General features: G+C 53.2%; 1 protein-coding gene across 1 annotated transcript in view; it reads right to left on the reverse strand.

Moving 5' to 3' along the window:
- Positions 1–288: 288 nt before the first annotated feature.
- LOC118633810 (SAP30 binding protein) overlaps positions 289–20941 on the reverse strand; it is a 34017-nt gene continuing 13364 nt past the window's right edge. Inside the window, exons 4-11 of the mRNA XM_036267844.1 lie at positions 12781–12823; positions 8118–8206; positions 5880–5971; positions 4769–4829; positions 4189–4240; positions 2982–3040; positions 1863–1947; positions 289–1540 (exon numbers count right to left, since the gene is read on the reverse strand). Of these exons, the coding sequence (XP_036123737.1) occupies positions 1359–1540; positions 1863–1947; positions 2982–3040; positions 4189–4240; positions 4769–4829; positions 5880–5971; positions 8118–8206; positions 12781–12823 (663 nt within the window). The 3' untranslated portion in view covers positions 289–1358. The remainder of the gene's footprint in view (positions 1541–1862; positions 1948–2981; positions 3041–4188; positions 4241–4768; positions 4830–5879; positions 5972–8117; positions 8207–12780; positions 12824–20941) is intronic.

The raw sequence follows: 20941 nt of genomic DNA on the forward strand, positions 1-20941 counted from the left end.
GTCCACCCGACTCCTCCCGGTCCAACACGGCCTCCACACTGCCCTTGGGCTGAGGGGCCCGTTGGGAGCTGCAGGACAAGAAAGCTCCGTAAGAGATCCTCTTGGGACTATGGGGACAGCAGCTCCTCTCTCAGGGGTGGCAAAGTCTCGTCAGGGGTGGCAAAGTCTCGTCAAAGGAGAGAGAGGGTCCTCCAGCCGTGTGTGTGTGTGTGTGTGTGTGTGTGTGAGTGAGAGAGAGAGAGAGAGAGAGAGAGAGAGAGAGAGTATAGGGGATGAGTATGACTTTTTATTTTGGGGATGGCAGGGGCAGATTCATCACAACAGTGTCAGATGCAATTTTAGGAAGAGCCTTCTAAACCTCAGCGTGGCTCTTCACAGTCCGGCTTCCTCCTCGCACGAAGCCCTTCCGCTGGAGTGCGGAGGTGCTGAAGAGCTGAAGGCAGACGTGTCCCGTAGGGCTGGCGGCGGCTGGGAACTGCGTTGGCCCCAGGACTAGCCCGGCGGTCACTGGCGCTGCCCAGCGCTGCTGTGGGGCAGAGATAACAGGCACAGGAAGGGTGCGGAGGCAGGATCCTCCCAGGAGCCCGGCTCTCATGTAAACAATGAGCTGCCCCCAGCAGGGCAGGAGGTGATTCATCTCCCCCACTGCACTGAGCCTGCTGGCTGGGCACCAAGGGAGCAGGCAGCCTTGGCCAGGAGCCGACGCTTCTCCCCTCCCTGTGTGGGTGGGGATCAACCCCAGCCCTTCTGGTAACTTCTGGCTTGACTTCAAAGTTTGGGTGTGCCCAAGTGGTCGGGGAAGCTCAAGTGCCCCCAAGGGAGCAGCGGCCTGAGCTCCTGTATGAGAACTGGCTGGGTTTGGGGATCAGGACAGCAGAGAGCAGGGACACGAGGCCTCACCCACTGTTTGGACCCCCACCTACCCATGTCAAGCGGCACAGGCTGGGAATGGCCACGGCCCTTCCTGGGCCACCCTCTCCTCCACCCTGAGTGATAATCCCGATTGAAGATGGAGAGGGCACCTGAGCTTCTGCATTTGCTGAAAGCAGACTGCAAAAGAGCCCAGTGCAACCGAGATGCCACGGCGTAAGAATCAGCACTTTAATAGGGCACTGACCCCGAGGTGCAAGGACACTTCACAGCGCCCCTCCTCTGTGAATGTCCTTCCTTTGGCAGCAATGCCACACAGAGGATCCTCTCAGGACAGCCTTTGGGAAGCAGGTCCCAGTCCTGAAATACACAAAGTGGACTCTCCCCGAGGCCATCAATCACTGAGCTGCAGGCTTATCAAGTCTGGAGCGGCTCCTCCCCTCAGTGGGAAGGAGAATGTCCGAGCCGCCCCACGCTGGTCCCTCAGGTCACTGCTTGGCCTTCTTCACAATGGTGCCCACGGCAGAGATCACGGTGGTCTTGGAGCCACTGGCGCTGGTGGTCACTGTGACGACAGCTGGCAGGGTTGCTGTGGTGGTGAGGATGGTGGGCTGGGCTATGGTTGTCACTGGGATGGCTGAGTCCCACTTGCTCTTTCTCTTTTGGGCATCTGAGAATAAAGCAAGAGAGAAGTCAGGGCCAAGACACGGCAACAGCAACACCCTCTTTCCAGAGGCCAGAGGCCAGAGCTTAGGGGACAGAAACTGAAGGGCCCGGCCACGGAAAGCCAAGGGCAGCCAGGGAACCAGGAGCTCACCCTGGCCTCCAGAGCAGGCTCAGAAACTCAGCTCAGAAAAACCATGGCAACGGGGAGCCGAGATCCAGGTCCCCGTGGGGATCCCCAAATCCCCATAGGGTCTACTCCCACGAACAAGGCAGGGAAACCCTCGCTCCACTTGTGGTGCAGCTGGAAAGAGACCAGCCCCTTCTACCTGCAACAGCTGTGCTGGCCGTGGTGGTGGTGGTGGCTGTGGCGCTGGTCGTGGTGCCTTTCTTGGTGCCTGTCACAAACTCAATCTGGAGGGGAAGAAGGGAGGACGTAAGGCCTGGGCAAAGCTGTTGGTCCCATCCCTTGCCAACCTGCTCCTGGGGGACAGGAGTTTGGCACCACACAAAGGAGGCATTGAGAACCAGCTCCGCTGTGACTGTCTGGGGGAGGGAGAGGCGTTGGAGAGGCGCCGAGGGGATTTTTACTTCTCTGAAGAAAACATCCCCAGACACTGGACCCTCCCGGCATCACCAGGTTTCTGTCCACCAGGGGAACCCCTGCCCGCCGCCCCACCTCACGCCCCCGAGAAAGGGTGCCCGCCAGCACAGGGGCAGGACAGCTCCAGTGCCCAGGTGCTGTGGACACATCCCTGCAATAGGCCTGGGGCTTGGAATGGGGATGGAAAGAGAAGGAAAATCCAATCAAGGGCTAAGAAGGAGAAAACTGACATCCCCCCAGCACAGCTCCTCTGCCTGAGGGGTGAGGGGTGTCCTGGAGGCCACAACTGTGGCAGGGGAGTCGCACCAAACCCAAGGTGGGAGGGCATCTGTCCCGAGTTTCTCTCTGAGAGACTCTGGTCATAAAGCGCCTACAGGACATTTGGTCTCAGAGCCAAACTGCTGTTCGCGAAGGACCCCTGCTGCTTGGGAAGAAGTGGTGCTAAGGGTCCTGATGCGAGGGGTCACCCGGCCATCAGACCAGGGACCCACAGGGAAGCACTGAGGCAGGCCACCAAGACCAGGGTGCTCTCAGAAGGAAACACTTGCCTCCATTCAGGCCAGGGAGGACACTGATGGCCCCAGAGAGAAAGCACCAGGGCTCTGCAGCTGTGAGGGGGATGGGAGAGTATAATGCAGCAAACTAGAAGACCCCCAGGAACCAAACAGAATCAAGTGGAAAGCGACCTCCAGCTGGAATTGCCCGGAAATGCAGCAAGGCCTGTTCTGTCCACAACGCACACCAAGGCTGGGGGAGCAGTCTGGAAGCCCTCTGGGCTTGGCCAGCAGGACCCATGAACTCCAAACACCTGCCCTTTCCAACCAGACACCTGTCCATCACTTACCTTGGTTCGCTCCTTTTTGGCCTTTTCCAATTTGTCCATTTCAATCTTCTGGGCTTTGGCTACAAAGACAAGAGACACTGTTACAAAAATAGCCCTGGAATATCTTCCACACTTTAGGCCGATGAACCCTAGTCCAGTGCTTGCTGCATCCCGTGTCTTGTTCGATACACTAAGGTAGCCTCCAGGCCCACAGGGCCTCCAACTCAAAGGCCCAGGGACTGGCGGCTGTGTATCTCCTGTGCATGTGTACATGCGTGTGTGCCGTGTGTGTGTGCCCGCATCTGCGTGTGTGTGTGCTGGGAAGAGAGATCAGCTGCCCTGAGCTCCAGCTGACTGCTGCATGTGGGAAGACAGGAGGCCCAGTATGGACTATCTTCCCAGTGCCCACGACAAGCTGGGATTATAATTTTTAGGTAGAATATTGACAACTAATTCAAATTAAAGATAAGACTTGTGCCCAGGCAGGTTTGGCTTGGTGGTTAGAATGTCGGCCCGTGGACCAATGAGTCTCATGTTTGATTCTGGTCAAGGGCACGTATCTTGATTGTGGTTTGTCCCCGGCTCTAGTTGGGTCCTGCGGGAGGCAACCAGTCGATGTGTCTCTCGCACATCAATGTTTCTCTCTCTTCCTCTCTCCCACTCTATCTGATGATGATAAATGGAAAAATATCCTCGGGTGAGGATAAAAAAAAAAAGACAAGACTTGTGTGGGCCAAACAAAACACAGCTACAGGCTGGATCTGGTCCAAGGGCTTCTGGTTTGAGATGGGCCACCTGAGGACTTGGGCCCTTTGAAATTCCTCCCCACTTCCCCTAATGGGCCCCTTCAGAAAACACTGTCCCCCTGCTGGGACAGCACCTACATCTGCTGGGCTGGCCTCTCTGCATCTTCAAGACTCTGCCCGAACATGCTCCTCAGTTCCCAGTGCCCTGGCCTGGTCAGGCGGCCCTGCTCGCACCCCCCCCCCCCACCATCACACTCATCGCTGGGACTCTTCCTTCGATCCTCTGTCTTCTTTGCTGTATCATAAGCCTCATAAGTCAGGGATGGGGTCTGCCTTGTTCAAGGCTGTATACCAGCTCCTTGGACAAGGTCTAACAGAGAGGAGACCCTGAAATATATGTTGCCTGGTAACCGAATGACTGCATGGACAGACGGATAGATGGGTGGGTAGGTGGACAAATGGACAGACAGGTGACTACCTACCTAATGCCTCATAATAGGAGTCCTCAGACCAGCCATGGGGGTCAAACATATCCTGAAAAAAGAAAAGGTCACAGCTTCAGTCAGTAAGGGCTATCGGATGACAAACAACTTAAAAACCCAAGTCCCAAGTCCCCCTTCCCAAGTCTCTCCATGAATCTTCTTGGCCTGGAGCCCCTGCCTTCACAGGCACAGGTGCTCAGCTGCTACCCCCGCCTCGCCAAGGGGGTGGCCCTCGTTCTTAGGAAGATGGAGCAGTGACGTGCTTGTCCACAGGGTGCTCTATAGGGCACGGCACACCCTCGCTCAGGCCCCAGCACCGGGGACCCGGGGGCAGGTGTGCGGCCGCAGTCTCATTACCGGACTACTTCACAGCACCGGGGACCCGGGGGCAGGTGTGCGGCTGCAGTCTCATTACCGGACTACTTCACAGCACCGGGCTCAGACAACGGAGACGGACAGCACTCGTCAGCCAGCGGCGCTGCCACATGACCTTTCGGCGGCTCCAGGCTGAACCCGGTGCTGCGAGCACGGGCCCTGGGCACTCGGCCCTCGGCCCTCGGCCTCCCTGTGCGGGGCGTACCTTTGGGTAGTTGGTGCCGAGCTCATCAATTGCACAGAACTGGATCAGCTTTTCATAGATGCTGAAAGAAGAAAACCACGAGGAGACCCTGAGCAAGCTAGGCCCTGCGTGGGACTAGATTTTAAGAGATCAAAACCATCCAGAGATCCCGGGCTCAGAAGAAATCTTTTTTTTTTTAAATCCTCACCCAAGGACATTTTCCATTTTTTGTTCAGATAGAGTGGGAGGGAGAGAGAAACACTGACGTGAAAGGGTCACATCGAGTGGCTGCCACCTGCACGACCAACCAGGGCCGGGGACAAACTGCAACTGAGGTATGCGCCCTTAGCGGGAACCGAACCCGGGTCTCTCTGGACCGCAGGCCGACGCTCTAACTGCTGAGCCAAACCAGCCAGGGCCAGAAGAAAATTTTAAACTCAGCTGGCCTGTCCTAAGCAAGTCCCCTGATGGGAGGGAACATCCAATGGCCTGACATGAACAATCGGTCTTGCCCTGCACTCTCTGGGGATGGCCTGCTGCCCAGGGGCCAGGACGAGCATGGTGTCGAGATGACGGCTGCTTTTTCTGGATCTTACCTGGACATCAGACTTTCAGCTGTGGCTGGGTTGGGGCTACCACATTCAGGCCCACATAAAGGCCAGGACAGGTCCCTGCTGTCATCACACCAGACTCTCCCAGGCGTGTCCCTTGCTCAGACACTGGACAGAGTGAGACCCAGACACAGCTCTCTTCCTAATGCCTGTCCCCTACACACAGAATCAGGGACTTCTTAGAGCTGAGAGAAGAACCACAATGGTCTAGTCCACCCCCTCACTGTACGACGAGGAAACCCCTCAGTTGTGAGGTCATATGCTTTAGGAACAGAGCAGGGATGAGAACCCAGCCAGGCTCCCCATTCCAGGCAAGGCCTCTGGCTCCCACTCCAGACACTGGTTTATGCTCAGCCTGGATTTGACTGATGAACCCCGGCTGGGACGGCAGTCTAGGTGATGGCCTTTGGGCTCAGTTGGGATCTTAGCCGGGTCTCTCTCTGCCACTTCCATGGGAGCATCCCAGTCCCCAGTCCAACGTCAATGACTCAGCTGACCTTGTCGGCTCATGGGAAACACACCTGGGGTTCCGAAACTCTTTCTTCCTTTGGATAATGTAGTTCATATCCATCCCCTCTTTCATCTTCCGTTCATAAAGCTTCTGGATTTTGTCCTGCGGAGAGAAACAGAAGGGCCCTTATGACCCCACTGCACCTGCCACAACCCCAGTCTGCGGTCACGTGTGTTTGTATGGACACATGGACACGGGCGATCCACAGGGCCAAGTGAAGCCCTGCTCCAGCCAGATTGTCTTTCTCCACCCAGCCTTGACCAGTGCTGAGCACGAGCAAGATAAACCGAGACCAGCTGTTTACATTTTGCTTCCTCCTGACTCCGTCTGGATGGCTAGTACAGTGAGTAGTAGAAAGGCCAAGGCAGAGAAGCCATGGAGAAGACCATGGACAGATCCCCACCTGGTGCGTCAGCTCCTGAGTCATCTGGAGAGGAGTTTCAGGCACCAGCGGTGACAGGCAGGGGCTGAAGGTGGTTTTACATTTTAACACAGGGTTAAATCCTCAGCGGGAGACCCGGAAGGCTGTGTCCTTTTGGAGGAAGGCAGGAGTAGAGTTTTTTTGGACTTGGTCTCAAACTTTCTAAATGTCCCTGGTGGGGAGGCTCACAGATGGCCGGTCCCCACCACTTCATCGAGAGACACCGTCAGGGGTCAAGAGCTCAGCTCTCACTTGTGAGAGGAGGAGGGCTGGGTGGAAGTCCAATGGATGCCCTTTGGGAACATCAGGAGAGGTGATCGACGCCCTTTGTTAGAAGGCCAATCTTTCGCCCTGGCCGGTTTGGCTCAGCGGTTAGAGCGTCAGCCTGCGGTCCAGAGAGACCTGGGTTCGGTTCCCGCTAAGGGCGCGTACCTTGGTTGCAGTTTGTCCCCAGCCCTGGTTGAGTCGTGCGGGTGGCAGCCACTCGATGTGTCCCTTTCACGTTGGTGTTTCTCTCTCTCTCTTCCTCTCTCTCCCTCCTGCTCTGTCTGAATAAAAAATGGAAAAATGTCCTCAGGTGAGGATAAAAAAAAAATAAAAAAAAATAAAAAAAAATAAAAAAGGCCAATCTTTCTGCTGAGGCTGGCCAGAGGAAGCACCGAGTCAGACAGAGGTCTGTAATACATTTACCAGGCAAGACAGAAGCCAAGAGGGACAAACCTCAACACGAGGCAAAGGCAGCGGAGGAGGCCTGACAGAAGGCTGGGCGTGTGGAGGCGGACCTATCTCTTACAGATGACTTCTGTCTCCTGGGCCATCAGATGGTGCCCCCAGCTCAGGTGAACCGAAAGGTGTGCTGTGTCATGTTTTCTACCATTGGGGATCTAAGGACGATAAACATTCTAAACTTAGAGGCTGAGCTGCTGGCTGTCTCTGCCTGGCAGACTACTAGATTGTCCTTACAGGCTGTGACTTGTTGCCTGGTGTGGGGGTCACACTATGCTGGCGGGTAACAGGCAGGGGTTGACGACTCAGCAGAGGGAGGAGACTTCCGGAACAGAAAGAGAATCTTCACTGCTCCTGAAGCCCCAGCCCCAGCCCGCTGCATTCCACAGCCCCAGGTCCCATTAGTCACCCATCGGTAGGGTGGTGCCATGGGCCTGTGGTGCAGCCAGAGGCTCCAGTAGAATCTATGGGATCAAAGGTAGAGCAGGTAGACCAGCCGCCACTACTGGGCAGCTGTGGATGTCTGCTTATTGTTCGTCACAAGGTCCCACTCACAGGGGACCTGCAGAGCGAGGACAAACTACTTCAGAGGCTAAACAGGCTCAATCTCCATCAGTCCCCTCCCAAGGGCCTGCTCCCAAGGAGTAACTGCATTCATTGCTCCAAGTCCTCGGGGTTCAGAAACTCAGCTCAGGTCTGTATGAAGTTGCACAGACAAGAAGCTAGTGAGCTGCCATTTTTAGAATATGAGAATAGGAATTTTATGCATAATAAATGCTCGTGTTTTATATTTCTATGATTTATTTTACATTGTGATGGTCCCTCAGTTTCTTAGCAAAGCTCCTTCTGAGATATTCCCATTGGCTCAGCGGGGTTGCATAGGAAAGCTATGCTATCTTCTCTGCCTAGGCTGAGGACCTGACGGAGGGCAAGCGAGGGCACCCCAGCCGACTCCTGAGAGTGGGCTAAGGGAGGTGACTAGGACTGCAGGCTCCTTCCCCTGGGCTGCTGCTTTCCCAGAAGCCGCTTCAGGCCAGACCAAACCAGACACCTGCCCCGGCCCCGCATCTGCCCGGCCTCCGCAGTCAAGCTCTTGCTTACTTGTAGGTGATTGGAACATCTGCCAGGGGGTTCGGGAGGGATCTTGATTTCATCAGGTGACATGTTCCGGACTCTTTCGGAAAAGGAGGCTGTTGAGAGAACAGAGATAAAAATTCTGTAGGGAGGTGGGGGTTACATATGGACAATGAAAAAAAAAAGCACTTAAAATGCTTTCAAGGAAGGATCAATGCTATGAAGCAAGTGTTCAGAGTAGCCGCTCAGAGGGTGGTGTCATCTGAGTTGAGATCACATGTCCAGAAGGAGCCAGCAGATAGAGGCACAAGTGTAAAAAATGAATGCATGCACCACATCACAGAAGTAACTTTCGAAAAACGAGTATGTCGCGGGTGCTGGTCAATGGGGGTGGTGGTGGTGGCAGTCACAGTCTGCAGCATCTGCCAGCTGTGGTGGTGTCAACTCTGCCATGGCCAGGGAGAGACTGCACACTGGCTGACAGTGGGAGCCGGCTCCAGCCAACTCCAGCCCTCCACTGGCCCGTCCCTGAACCAGCTTCCCAGGATGCTGGCAACTCCGCACTGCTCGGCTCGACCCTTCTCATCCTGAGATAGAGGACACAGGGCGCAGGGCTCGCTGGGCTTGGGGGCTCCAAGCACTCAAAGCTGCCTTGTGCATAAATGCCATTTTAAAAACTACCTGTTGGAGATTAGCTTAGGGTCTTTTAAAAATAAATAAACCAATCTACCCTCTTTTGGTCCACCTTATTCTTGGGAACCAAAGGCCTGATGCTGATGTGGAGAACCACAACTCCCAAGGGACAATTCCCTTGGAGACCTGCCACTGCCCACCCCAGTGTCTTTCTCTCCACCTACTCCTTCGCCTGTGCCTCTGGCTGCCCCGGCGACCGCAGAGTCGGGCTCTGGGTCACTCAGACAATGCACTGTTGTTGTAAGATTCTGTGTGTGCTCTTTAAAACATTCTTTCATGAAAAGGACCATACAATGAGCAAAGAGCAGGCGGAACAGGGTGGGGCAGGATGAAGAGAAAGAATGAACACACTGCACCACCACCACCCAGCAAGCACTTACCGAGTACCCCCTGTGTGCCAGGCCCCGGCCCGGGTGCTGCCAGACTGCATGCGGATGGCCTGGCACAGCCTTCCCCTTCTCCTTTCCCAAAGCTGGCTTCATGTTTCTTAGCAGATAAGGGGCTTTGATTTCCACGGTTACTGTAAAGACCTCAGTGCTGAGCATGGTTGAGGGTACGGCTCCCTGTGTCAACTCTCAGTGTGTCAGACCCGCACCGGGTGCGCGCAAGAACTCAGCACTAGAGCTGCCGTCTTGGGTAAGGACAAGAGGACGGAGCCTGGATGACACACCCTGCTGTGGACCTGAGACAGCAGCCTTGGAGCAGTTTCCACCAGGGAACCACGTGCTTCTCTTTGCCCTGCACCCTCCTGTCTCCTGACTCGAGGCAAGGGTGACACCCAGATCTGGCTGAAGTTCAAATCTCATTCCAACTTCCTCCTTCCTTCTAGCCCTGGGAGAAACAGTAGTTCAAAGCCCAAGATACAAGCAGGCTGCAGAGGCGAGCGGAGGGGGAATTAGCTGGGGGGAGCTGGTCCTCTGATTTCATGAGCATCAGCAACAAAAGCGAGCAGGGCCTGGGCAGGCTTTGGGCACATAGCAGGGGGGTTAAGCTCTTCCCTGGGGTGGAGAGTTTATGTGTGCACGTGACACACAGACAAAGAATGCCCTTTGGCATTTGCCAGGAAAGCCTTTTGGAAAAACAGGGTGTGACAGTGTTGCCATAGCAACCCAACCACACAGGGGCTCAAATGGTACACAGTAGACAGGGGTAGGGAGAGTTCCTCCTGAGCTCCTGGCTTAGAACAAGAGAATTTCTAGGAAGTAGCTGGCAAATGAATGGATATATTCAGGAAATGAGATAAAAATGTATCCCATGGATTCAGGAGCAACTTAGTGATTCATTCCTAAGTCCCAGGGTGACCCGAAGTAGAAGACTTTAGACCCATGGATAGGACTGTCTGGGCAGCCATGTCTGTGGTGCTCTGGGTCTGTGGGATCAGTCTAGGTGGGCAGCCATTCTCAGCACCTGGGAAGCCTGCGGTCGCTGTGATTCACTCCTGTGCATGCCCAAGTCAGGAAACGGGCGGTACCCATAGCTGCCAGGTATCAACCAGCAGGAGCAGCTAGCTAGCTGGGCTTAGGTAATGATGGGCGTGAAGGGATGCCTGGCGGGCACTGTGAGGCTGTGGGCAGGGGGCAGTGGAGTGTCTGTAGTTCACAAGAGACACAAAGAATCCAAACAGATGACCACACAGGTGCCACTGCCAGGCACACCCGTGGGGCATGGGCAGGGACCTGGAGAGGACGCAGAGTGGGCTCAAGCAGCTATGTGCTGGGGAGACCTGGAGGCCAGCTCCTCTGCTGCCATTAGCTCCGCTGAGCCTGGGGCTGTCAGCATGGATGAAATGTTTCTCACATGACGGGAGCAGCCCAAGAGTCCTTCATCCAGAGACTGGACAAAAGGAGCGAAGTTCAGGCAGAGGGGCCAACAACCGTGGCACCAGGAGCACAGGCCACCGTGTTCAGCTACTACCTCCTCAGCCAAAAAGGGTAACGGTTAATCAAAACTAGAGACAGCTAGTCTGTAGAGACCAATGATGCTGCTAAAACATTGTCCAATGCACAGGCCAGGCCCCCACGACAGAGAATGATCCAGCGCCAAATGTCAATAGGGCCAAAGTTGAGAAATCCTGATTTATATGACATTCTAAAAACAGCAAGACCACAGTGAAGAAAGATCACTACCTGTCTGAGGCTGAGGGAGGAGACTGGCTGCAAGGGGAGGACGCAGAGGGACATTGTGGAGTCACAGAGATGTTCTACACTGCAGCTGTGGGGGGCTAACATGACCACATTACCTGGTAAAACTCATCCAACGGCACACTCTAAATCGGCGAATCTTACTCTGTGTTAAGTGACACCTCAATAAAGCTGTTTTCAAAAAGTGTCAAGGAGATGACCTGGCTGGTTTGGCTCAGCGGTTAGAGAGTCAGCCCGCGGACCAGTCTCAGGTTCGACTCCGGTCAAGGGCATGTACTGCGGTTGCGGTTCGATCCCTGGCCCTCGTCGGGGTCGTGTGGGAGGCAATCAACTGATGTTTCTCTCTCTCTTTCTCTGAGAAATCAATGAAAAAAAAACCCTTAGGTGAGGATTAAAAAGAGTGGCAAGGAGAGAAAAAGTGAAAGCTGGTCACGGCAGAAGTCGGGGTGGGTCTGGCTGGTGCCCACACTTTCTGCTCCTGCCGGGCATGAGCACTGTACGCAGAACTGGAGGACAGTGTGGCTCCTGGTGGGCTGCTCTCTGACCCGACCCCCCCACTCCGACCCCCCGTTTTCTGGAAGTAAGCAGCAAAGATGAGGGGGCGTGGGAGGGGAGAGGGGTCCCACTTGGGGAGGCCACCCGTGTCCTGGCAGGGCGTGCGCCGTTTCCTCTGCCCACAAAGCCGACTGCAGCACCCCTACAGCACCGTTTTCTAGGGAGCAAACCCTAACGTCGATGTTTCTCTCTCTCTTCCCCCCTCTCTCCTTCCCGCCCTATCTAAAGATAAGTGCAAAAATGTCCTTGGGTGAGGATAAAAAAAAAAAGAGCAAACCCTAAGGTTTTAGGAAAACCCCGACTTTTATAGAACTTGAAAGACTCCCACTCCACTCGTCAGAAAATTCAGGAATAAAGGCAGAATCCTGCTGAGGGTCTGGGCTGCTCAGAGTGGTCACCTTCCTACCCAATCCTTCCTCAGGAGACAAACAGGAGTAATTTTTAGTTCTTCCAGTTAGGGAAGGCAGAATGTCTGTCTCCACCTTACACCCCAGTGGAGGGATCCTGTCCCGGAAAAGGACAGGTGGAGGGGCCGCAGGAAGCAGCATTTCCAGGCCAAGTTGTGGGCTCCCCAGGGGTGGGCTCTGCACGCTGCCCAGGGAGTGGGACCTAGCAGCTGGGGAGCAGGAACCCTGCTTTGGCAGATTAAGCAGGCAGAAAGACTGTCACAGTTGCCAGAGCGAGGCAGGATCAACCCCTCTGTGAGGTTTGGCCGGGGTTTGGGAGAGCAGCTACAAAGTCCAGGGCCACTGAAGAAGTTGAGGGACTTGTAAAAGGATTAAGAGGCTGGGGTTTAACACAGACCGGGATACCATTTTCCAGAAATGTAACTGCCCTGCCCTCAAGTCACCAAGGGTCCCAGATTCCAGGACCGCGAGGCGTGTTCTCCCGAGACAGAGCAGAGTGCCAGCACAGGCCACATGCCTGCTCCTTGAGCACATGACTATGCCAGCAGAGGGGGAGAAGGGGTGCAGGGACAGAGGACGAGCCCAGGGCACAGAGGAACAAGCTCCGGCTAAATGGGGCCCTGAGTCCTTCCTGACAACACTGGCAATTGACCAGAGCCCAATGAAACACACCATGACTATGATTTTCAAAGAAGAATTGTTCCCGGGTGTCTCACCCAGACATCGTAGAAAATGCCAAAGGCCCTGAGAGAGAGCAGGAGACAAGGGTCATAGCAGAGCAGCTGCCCGGCAGAAGCAGAGAGGAGCCCCATGCATGCAGGCCCCACAGGGCTGGAAACCAGTGAGCTCCAGGAGGCTCAGAAATGTGCCCTGAGGCTCCCCCTGGGTGCTTACCAACTAATTCCTGTGGATCCCGCTTTTCTACTTCTGGGTTATCCTGCAAAAGACAAACAGAAATATGACGTAAGCCTGGTGCTCCAAACTCAGTTCCTTTCCGCAGACACCACTCAGGATACTCAAGGAAGGAAAAAGGTGAAGGCACTGCAAGGCATCCTGGGAGTGAGCCGATGCTTTGGGGCCTTGGGGGACCCCTGGACCCCCCCTTCTTCCTTCATCAGAGCAGCTGGGATGCTCGTTGCTCGCTTCACTCTCTTCCATGGCCTCCGGCAGGGACCAATACCCACCAAGGCCGAGGAGAACAAATGCCAGCCTTCTGTCATCTCCACACCCGGACCCTGCCAGTCACTCCAGATGCTGCCCCGGCCAGTCACTCCAGAACACCCCTGCCCCAACCTGGTACTGAGCAAGCAAGAGGGGCTACTTTATAACATGAAACACCAATGCCAAACACCAAAGACTACCTACTCAGAAGAGATTTTTTTCTAACGTTTCGTTTAAGCAAAAAAGGGAGCTTTTACCACAGGGGATAGCCCATGGAACCCTGGAGCAGGTCTGGAGCCGGCCTTTGATATAAGAAGGACTGAACCAGGCCCCAGAAAGGCCTGGGCACGGAGGCCACTTCTCTCTGGCTCTCCTGGGCTCACTGTTGGCTTTATATTCTCTCCAAAGAAAAGCGCTCACTGATCCGTAATGCAAACCCCTGCCCCTCAACCCCTCCGTCCACCTGCCTCCGTCCTCTGTTCTAGCAGTGCACAGAGACCCAGGAGCAAAGCTTCCTAGCGGGCGCGTTCCTGGACTTCCTCTGCATTCCACTGCTGAGTCAACGCTTCGCCTACACCAGATCTACCTGGAGAAGGATGGGTCCCAGCCTTGCCACAAGCCCAGCACAGGGGAGGGAGGCCTTCCCTCGCTTCTGTTGTCCCAAATTTGTACATTGCCAAGGACATCGCGTCTCCCCATTTCTGGGGACACTTAGACCCCTGAACACAGATCAGAAGCCTCGAGGGCCACCACAGGCTGGTGATCAAAGTGTCAAAAGCTGGGCGCCCAGGAAGCTGCAGATCTCATCTCCATTCGCTCTGGTGGGTGAAGGAGGAGACAAGGTGGTAACAACTCAGGACAAACGGGCACACGAGGCGGCTGCAGAGCTCCGTTCCGCTCATGAGGAAACGATACCCTGGCAAGGTGTCAGGAAGGGAAGCTTGGGCAGGACACCTAACCCCTCCCACGTGGTGCTTCCACGCGAGACCAGAGCAGAAGACCTCAGTCACCAACCCGCTCATTCTTCCGAACACTGCGGCTATTCACTGGACCTTCACTGCACCGGCACAATGTCCAGGCCAGGCTGCTTAGCAACCTTGCTCCTCTACCCCCTGCCCCCTGCCAGTCAGGTGGGCAGAGGCGGCAGCCTGCACTGCAGCACAGCGGGCTGAGAGGTGTGCCTGGGGGACTGCACACCAAATCCGGGCGGTCATCCACCAGCCGGTTCACGGGCAGTGCCCGTCTCTAGGGCCCAACAATCCCTTTGTAGCCAGGGCTCTGGAGGAACAAATGTGAACAAGCAAGACAGTAAAAAAATGTGGGCCCGTAAAAGCCCTTAAATTTCCCTCTAGGAGACAGCTTTCTGGGTGCTAATTGTGGGAAAACATCAGTTGGGCACATCCTACCTCCCACCCTGGGCCAGTTGGCTGGTCACAGGGAGTACTGACCCAGTAACTATAGAGGCTGCCTAGCGCCTCTTTCCCAAAGCCTGCCCGGTGCCGCCCCTCTCCTGGTCCCCACAGCAGAGCCGAGGAAGGAGGCAAGACATCCACGTCGGCATCGCTGTTGGAAGTCTGCACGGCTACCCCAGAGGCACCGGAAGTTAGTCACCAAACAGACATGTCTCTTCGAAGGGGCCCCGCTGATCCAGAAGCTCCAGGGTAGCTGCAGGCCCTGAGTCTCCCTGTGGCTCCTTGCAGGTTTGCTGTCCTGGCAATGGGAGGCGTGGGAATCCCCGCATTTCACAAGGTGCTGGCCTGGCTTAGCTGACGCGGTTTAGGCTTTCCTTTTTTGGCTTGGCTCCTCATCCTCCCCCAATTAATCATTCTACACAAACAACATAAAAAACAGTTGGTTTCAATTTGCCAACTTGACTAGTCTTCATCTTTGCTTTTTACCCTCACAACATGTGTGTGTGTAAACACACTCACGCACACACACGCACGGGTGTTACGTGCCCAGAGTGGACCCTGAGTCTCATGGAGCTATGGCCTCTTAATCCCAAACCCAGTGTGCCCAGGAACAAGTCCCACTCCAGCTTCTCCGCAGTGGAAGCCAGCTCCACAGTCACTCCAAGTAAAGGGCCGACCAGGACATGGGCCCAACTCCAAGCATGAGAAGATGGTCCTGCCTTAAGAGAACCTTGTAGGCCAAACGTGTAAATGAGCCTCCATAGGTAAGAAGCCACACAATTCTGCACAAAGTTCTCCTGAAAAGACTTTGGAATCCGTGGGTGTTCGGATTCCCCATTTGTGTCACTGGCTCCTAAGGCCCCAGGGAATCAAGCAGTGGGAACCGGTGTCTCCTAGTGGCCACACTTTGTTGTGTTTCAGAGTGTAATTCTGCCCTCTGACCTGAACAACCTGAGTGGTGAGCTCTTGGGCACGTGTCACTGTACCAACGTGCCCCTAAAAAAAGAACACCAACAACTTAAGTTCTTTTGGAACCTACTGCAGCTTAACCCCACACCCTGCCCTGAGCGCAAGAAGGAAAAGGCTTGATTATGTCCCACAAGGAAGGGCCTGAAGCGCCATCATCACGTTTTTCAAGGGGAGCTGGGCCCAGGAATTGAGCAATGCTGAAGAAAGCCCAGCAAGGCAGGAGTCAGGGTGTCTGGCGAGACCAGTGAGGACAGGCGTCAAATATCCCAAACACGCTTTTTAGAACCATTTACTCACAACTGTCCTTTGAGGTCAGTTTCATCCAATGAAAGCGGCCTAAGGGGGAGGACAGGACTTGTGGGTGGGGTGAGGGGATCATACTCAAGATGAAGGCACAGAGAGACACCCTCCTCCTAGTCACGGCCTAGTCACGTACCAGGAATTCAGTACAAAAAAAGAGTCAAGTGCCCACGATAGCTATCTTGGAAGCCAGCCACAAACATGTTTGTCAGAACAAACATTTGACAAAGTGTTTAAAATGACAGAGCTAAGGAGACAGATGAAAGGTTCACGTTATTAAACTATCAGTAGTTCAAGAAACCGGTCTGACAAAAGCTGCAGCTGGGAGATTCTCACTGTGCCCTTAAGGAGGCAGGAAGGGGGCAGTCAGGAGGATACAAGTAAAGGGCAACAAGAAACCACTGTTCCTTTTCTTCCTTTTCCCCAAGGCAGGGTTTCAAAATACACAGCGACACCTGTCTTGACCTGCATGCAGAGGGACACCTGTCTGGACTGGATGAATCCATCTCTCTGGCCTCCAGGTAGCTTTCAGAGTCGGGCAAAGTAGGAACAGCCTGGAGACCTAGTCAGCACCTAGATGTCTGCATCAGCGTGGAGGCGGGGCCCGCAGCTGGAGACCTGGACAGAAGTGGACTCCAGCACACGCCCTCAGACACGGCAGGCCGAGGGCTTTCCCCCAGTTCATTAGGAAGGTGAAAACAAAGCATCTGACCTCGGAGAGCACCTTACCTAGCAGTTCCTGGAGAAAAGACCAGGCAAAACCATTTTAGCTCTAGTTCAAGTCCAACTCAGACAAAAGAAAAAAACAAAACAAAACTCACAGCTTCCCAAGAAGCCAACAGAGAAGACAGGAGAGGAGAGAGAGCACTGAGCTGTCAGAGAAACCAAACTCGGAGGCAGACCCCCTCTCTGACTGACCGCACCCCTCCAACCTCCCTAGGCTTCACCTGACCTGCGAGGAGGAACTCAGCAGAGGGAAGAAAGGGTAATTCACAGCCCAAGCCGCTTCACCAACCCTTCCTGGAACCTGCCCACAAAGCAAGCTCTAAGGTCCATGGCCCAACTCGAGGCAAACCGCAACCTCCGGCAGCTCGGTTGGATTCTGCCAAGTCCCCACTCAGTAAGCCCCACTCAGACTTCAGAACCTGGCTCAAGGAAGCCTTCCTTCACCCCACCCTACCCAGTCAATGAGGACATCTACCCCACGCAGCCTCACTGTCTTATTTAAAACTTTTTTTTTCTTGCCCTGACCGGTTTGGCTCAGCGGTTAGAGCGTCGGCCTGCGGTTCAGAGAGGCCCGGGTTCGGTTCCTGCTAAGGGCACGTACCTCGGCTGCAGTTTGTCCCTGGCCCTGGTTGGGTCCTGTGGGTGGCAGCCACTCGATGTGTCCCTTTCACATCGATGTTTCGCTCTCTCTCTTCTTAAAAAAAAAAAAAAAAATGAAATAAAAAAAGTTTTTCTTTATTTTTAGAGAGAGAGGAAGGGAGAGAAAGAGATAGAAACATTGATTGGCTGCCTCCTGCATGACCCTCACTGGGGATCAGGCCCACAACCTGGGCATGTGCCCTGACCTGAATCAAACCGGTGACCTCTTGGTACATGGGTTGACACTCAACCACTGAGCCACACCAGCCGGGCTCACTGTCTTCTCCGCCATCATGTCCCCAGCACCTGCACAGTCCATGCTCTGCTCACAACAGGTGCTCGGACATGGATCACACACACACACACCCCTTTCTAACTGGTCAGTGGTCAGTTTTTCTCCAGTCCAGTTTAGGGTTTGAGATCCACCTTCAGCTATGGTGCTTTGACCCCCAGACTCCAAACCTGTTCAAGTCCACAGATAGTTTCATGGTGGGGACTTGGTATCAAAAAGGAAGGTGGCAGAAGGGGACTAATGAAGGGGCTGGACTGGCAAATAAAGGCTGATATGGGACAGGCAGAAGGAAGAAGGGGGCATTAATACCGAACTGAAAAAACCTGAAATCTAACTTGCTACTCCGAATCCTAAAACAAAACGACAGAACTATGACATAGCTAATTCACTTAGTTACTCCACAGACCACTTATTGAGCATCACTATGGACCAGGCAATGGGCACACACTGGGGATGTAGCACAAACACTTAGCCTGGGGGGGTAACTGCAGCCCTGACGCTAGGACCCAGTGACAGGTCGCATCTAATTCCCATGATAGCCTGTGAGGTTGTGGGCACAATACTGTGCTTCAGGAGTGATGATGGCCTGCAGTCAGAACAAGGCTTCCTGAGGTGCATGTATGAGTCATTTCATGTTCCAAGAAAGCAGAAATTCTGGAACTTTTGTCAAAATACCTCCAAGCTCCAGAATAGAATCATTGGAGTCTGAAAGACACGTTTGGGGGCTTGGACTGAGAGCTGCCAGGAAGTCACCAGGACCAGTGCTGCGTGGGGACAGCCCCCCATGGCACAGATGCCCGGCGTGGGCCTTTTCAGCCCCACAGGAGAGCTCCGGGGAAAGCCGTCCCCAGCGCATTTCCTTCAGTTGTATCCTGTTGGTGAGGACAGGCCACTGCCATGGCACGCTGCCTGCCTGGGGATGGAAACACTCAATTTATCAGAAAATGGGCGGAAGCCGGTGGGGCCACTTTGTATGCAATGGACTCGCCTTCATTCCCAGCGTCCTGACAGGAAGGCTCAGCTCCCCAAACAGAGGTCTCTACAGGAAAGGGTTAAACAGGCCTCTGCCAAGACTAACTAAGCCAGTTCTGGAGCTGGCCTTGTAGACCTAAGAAAAGGCAGGGAGCCGGGAGGAAACAGTCTATCTGAAAAAATCTGGCTGCTCAAAGCCGACATCACTCAGCACGCCGCTGACTGCAGGGAACCACCAGACCTCAACGTAGAAGCAAAGCTCTGGCCCAGCGTTTCCAAAGGGGAGGCTCTGAGATCTGACGATTCCAAATGTGATCTCAGGTTTCGTTCAAAACACTGGAAGATCCTGAGTTTTTGAAAGTTGCCCAGGGACAGGGTACTGGGGTGGCTGTGCTGGGTACAAAGGTCACCTCACATCAAGGATCTGAGTCAAGCCCTCAGTGGTAGGACCAAGTTATGTCTTTTTTCTTAAAGGTTTCCCATAAAATCTGTGTCTCTATGCTTTAGTTGTTATCTGGGGTGGCAGGGGATGGTGTGGAGGGCTTGGAGCCAGACAAGGACAACGAAGACAGCTTTGTAAGGCTGAGGACAGCAAAGTGAAGTCTTGGAGACACACTTGACATGGCCACCAAATTACAAATTACATATCCTGCCTGAGACGTCAGCGCCAACCTGAAGTGTTAGGTTCACATCAGGGTAAATATAACCGAGAGAACAGAAAGCCACAAGCGTAGAAAAGCAAACTGGTCATCACCTACATACTGATAGGAAGAACGAATCATCTACAGGGCTAGAAGGAATGCCAGGATCTTTAGGGTACTGCTTAGGAAAAACTGACCTAACTCCAAAGATAGGAATACTACATGGAGGGACCTGGAGAGTATTATCCTAAGAGAAACAAGCCAATCAGAGAAAGATAAATACCACATGATCTCACTTATTTGAGGACTATAATGAACAAAACAGACCCAGAGACCTAGAAGTAGGGTACAGACTGACAAAACTCAAAAGAGGGGGATGGAAGAGATAAACCACAGAACTTATAAGCATGTATACGTAACCATGGACATAGACAACAATGCTGGGGCTGGGGGGATTGGGAGTAGGGTGTCAATGGGGGAAAAAGAAGAAACATCTGTAACAAGAATAAATACATTAACAAAAAAAGGAACACTAATGAGCAAAATCCCATCGAACCCAGAAATGGCACAGCAGCATTTAGAGACATGGACTGAAACACGGAACAGGACTTCTGGTCACGATGGTAGAGTAGGTAGGCCCGGCCGCAGGTTCACAATGGGCCTCCACCTAATGGGCCTCCATCTTCAGAGATGGGAATGATTGCTACAGAGATACTGTTACCATGGAGAGAATAACTTCATCATGTAACTTTAAATTCGTATCTGATTACCAGACCAACAGCCTACAGAATACTACAAATACTTCTTAAATAAATCATCTGATTATTTTGTGATTTATAATGAACTATATTGCATTCCACATTTTGTATTAAAAGTATTAATGTTGTTACATATAAGCATTTAAAAATATGCCATCTCTCTCTCCTCCTCTAGCCTCCTTCCTCTCCTGTAATAAGTTATTACAGCTATAGATACAGCCCTACTGTGTCTCAAGGATCCTATGCTCCTTTTCAAAAATAGCTTTGTGTATATCCTTCCTGCACATATTTTGATTTTACTGTATTATGTGTGACTCAGTAAATAACATTTAGTTTTGTTTTGCTTGAGGTAAGATACCATTTGTGTCAATGTTCCCTAAGACAGAACAATGTTCTTCAGGAATAAAAGAACCTATGTTTTTCAGATCCATTTCAAATATGTTGATAAACGTAGATTTTTTTTTTTTTTTTTATCCTCACTCGAGGACACTTTTCGATATTTTGTTCAGATAGAGTGAGAGGGAGAGAGAGAGAGAGAAACATCGACGTGAAAGGGACACATCGAGTGGCTGCCACCCACACGACCCAACCAGGGCCGGGGACAAACTGCAACCAAGGTACATGCCCTTAGCCGGAACCAAACCCGGGTCTCTCCGGACCGCAGGCCGACGCTCTAACCACTGAGCCAAACCGGCCAGGGCGATAAACGTAGATCTTAAGAAGTATTTTGTTGCCTGGCCGGTGTGGCTCAGTGGTTGAACGTCGACCCATGCACCAAGAGGTCACTGGTTCGATTCCCAGTCAGGGCACATGCCCAGGTTATGAGCCTGATCCCCAGTTGGGGGGCACGCAGGAAGCGGCTAGTTGATGTTCTCCCTCATCAATGTTTCTGTTCCTCTCTCCCTCTCTCTCTAAAATCAATAAAGAAAAAAAAGTTAAAAAAAAAAAAAAGGGTGAAAATAAGTCTTGGTCGAATGTCCTTTGCTATCTAATCTTTTTTTTTTTAATTGATTTTTGAGAGAGAGAGAAACATCAATGTAAGAGAGAAACACAGATTGCCTCCCATATGCACCCCAGGCATGTGCCCTAACCAGGAATCGAACAGGTAGCCGTTGGTAACTGAGCCACACCAGCCAGTTCATCTAATCTTTTTTTAAAATGGTATTATTATATTAGAAAACAGAT

The sequence above is a fragment of the Molossus molossus genome, unplaced genomic scaffold (genome assembly GCF_014108415.1).
Source record: "Molossus molossus isolate mMolMol1 unplaced genomic scaffold, mMolMol1.p scaffold_m16_p_19, whole genome shotgun sequence".
Lineage (NCBI taxonomy): Eukaryota > Metazoa > Chordata > Mammalia > Chiroptera > Molossidae > Molossus > Molossus molossus.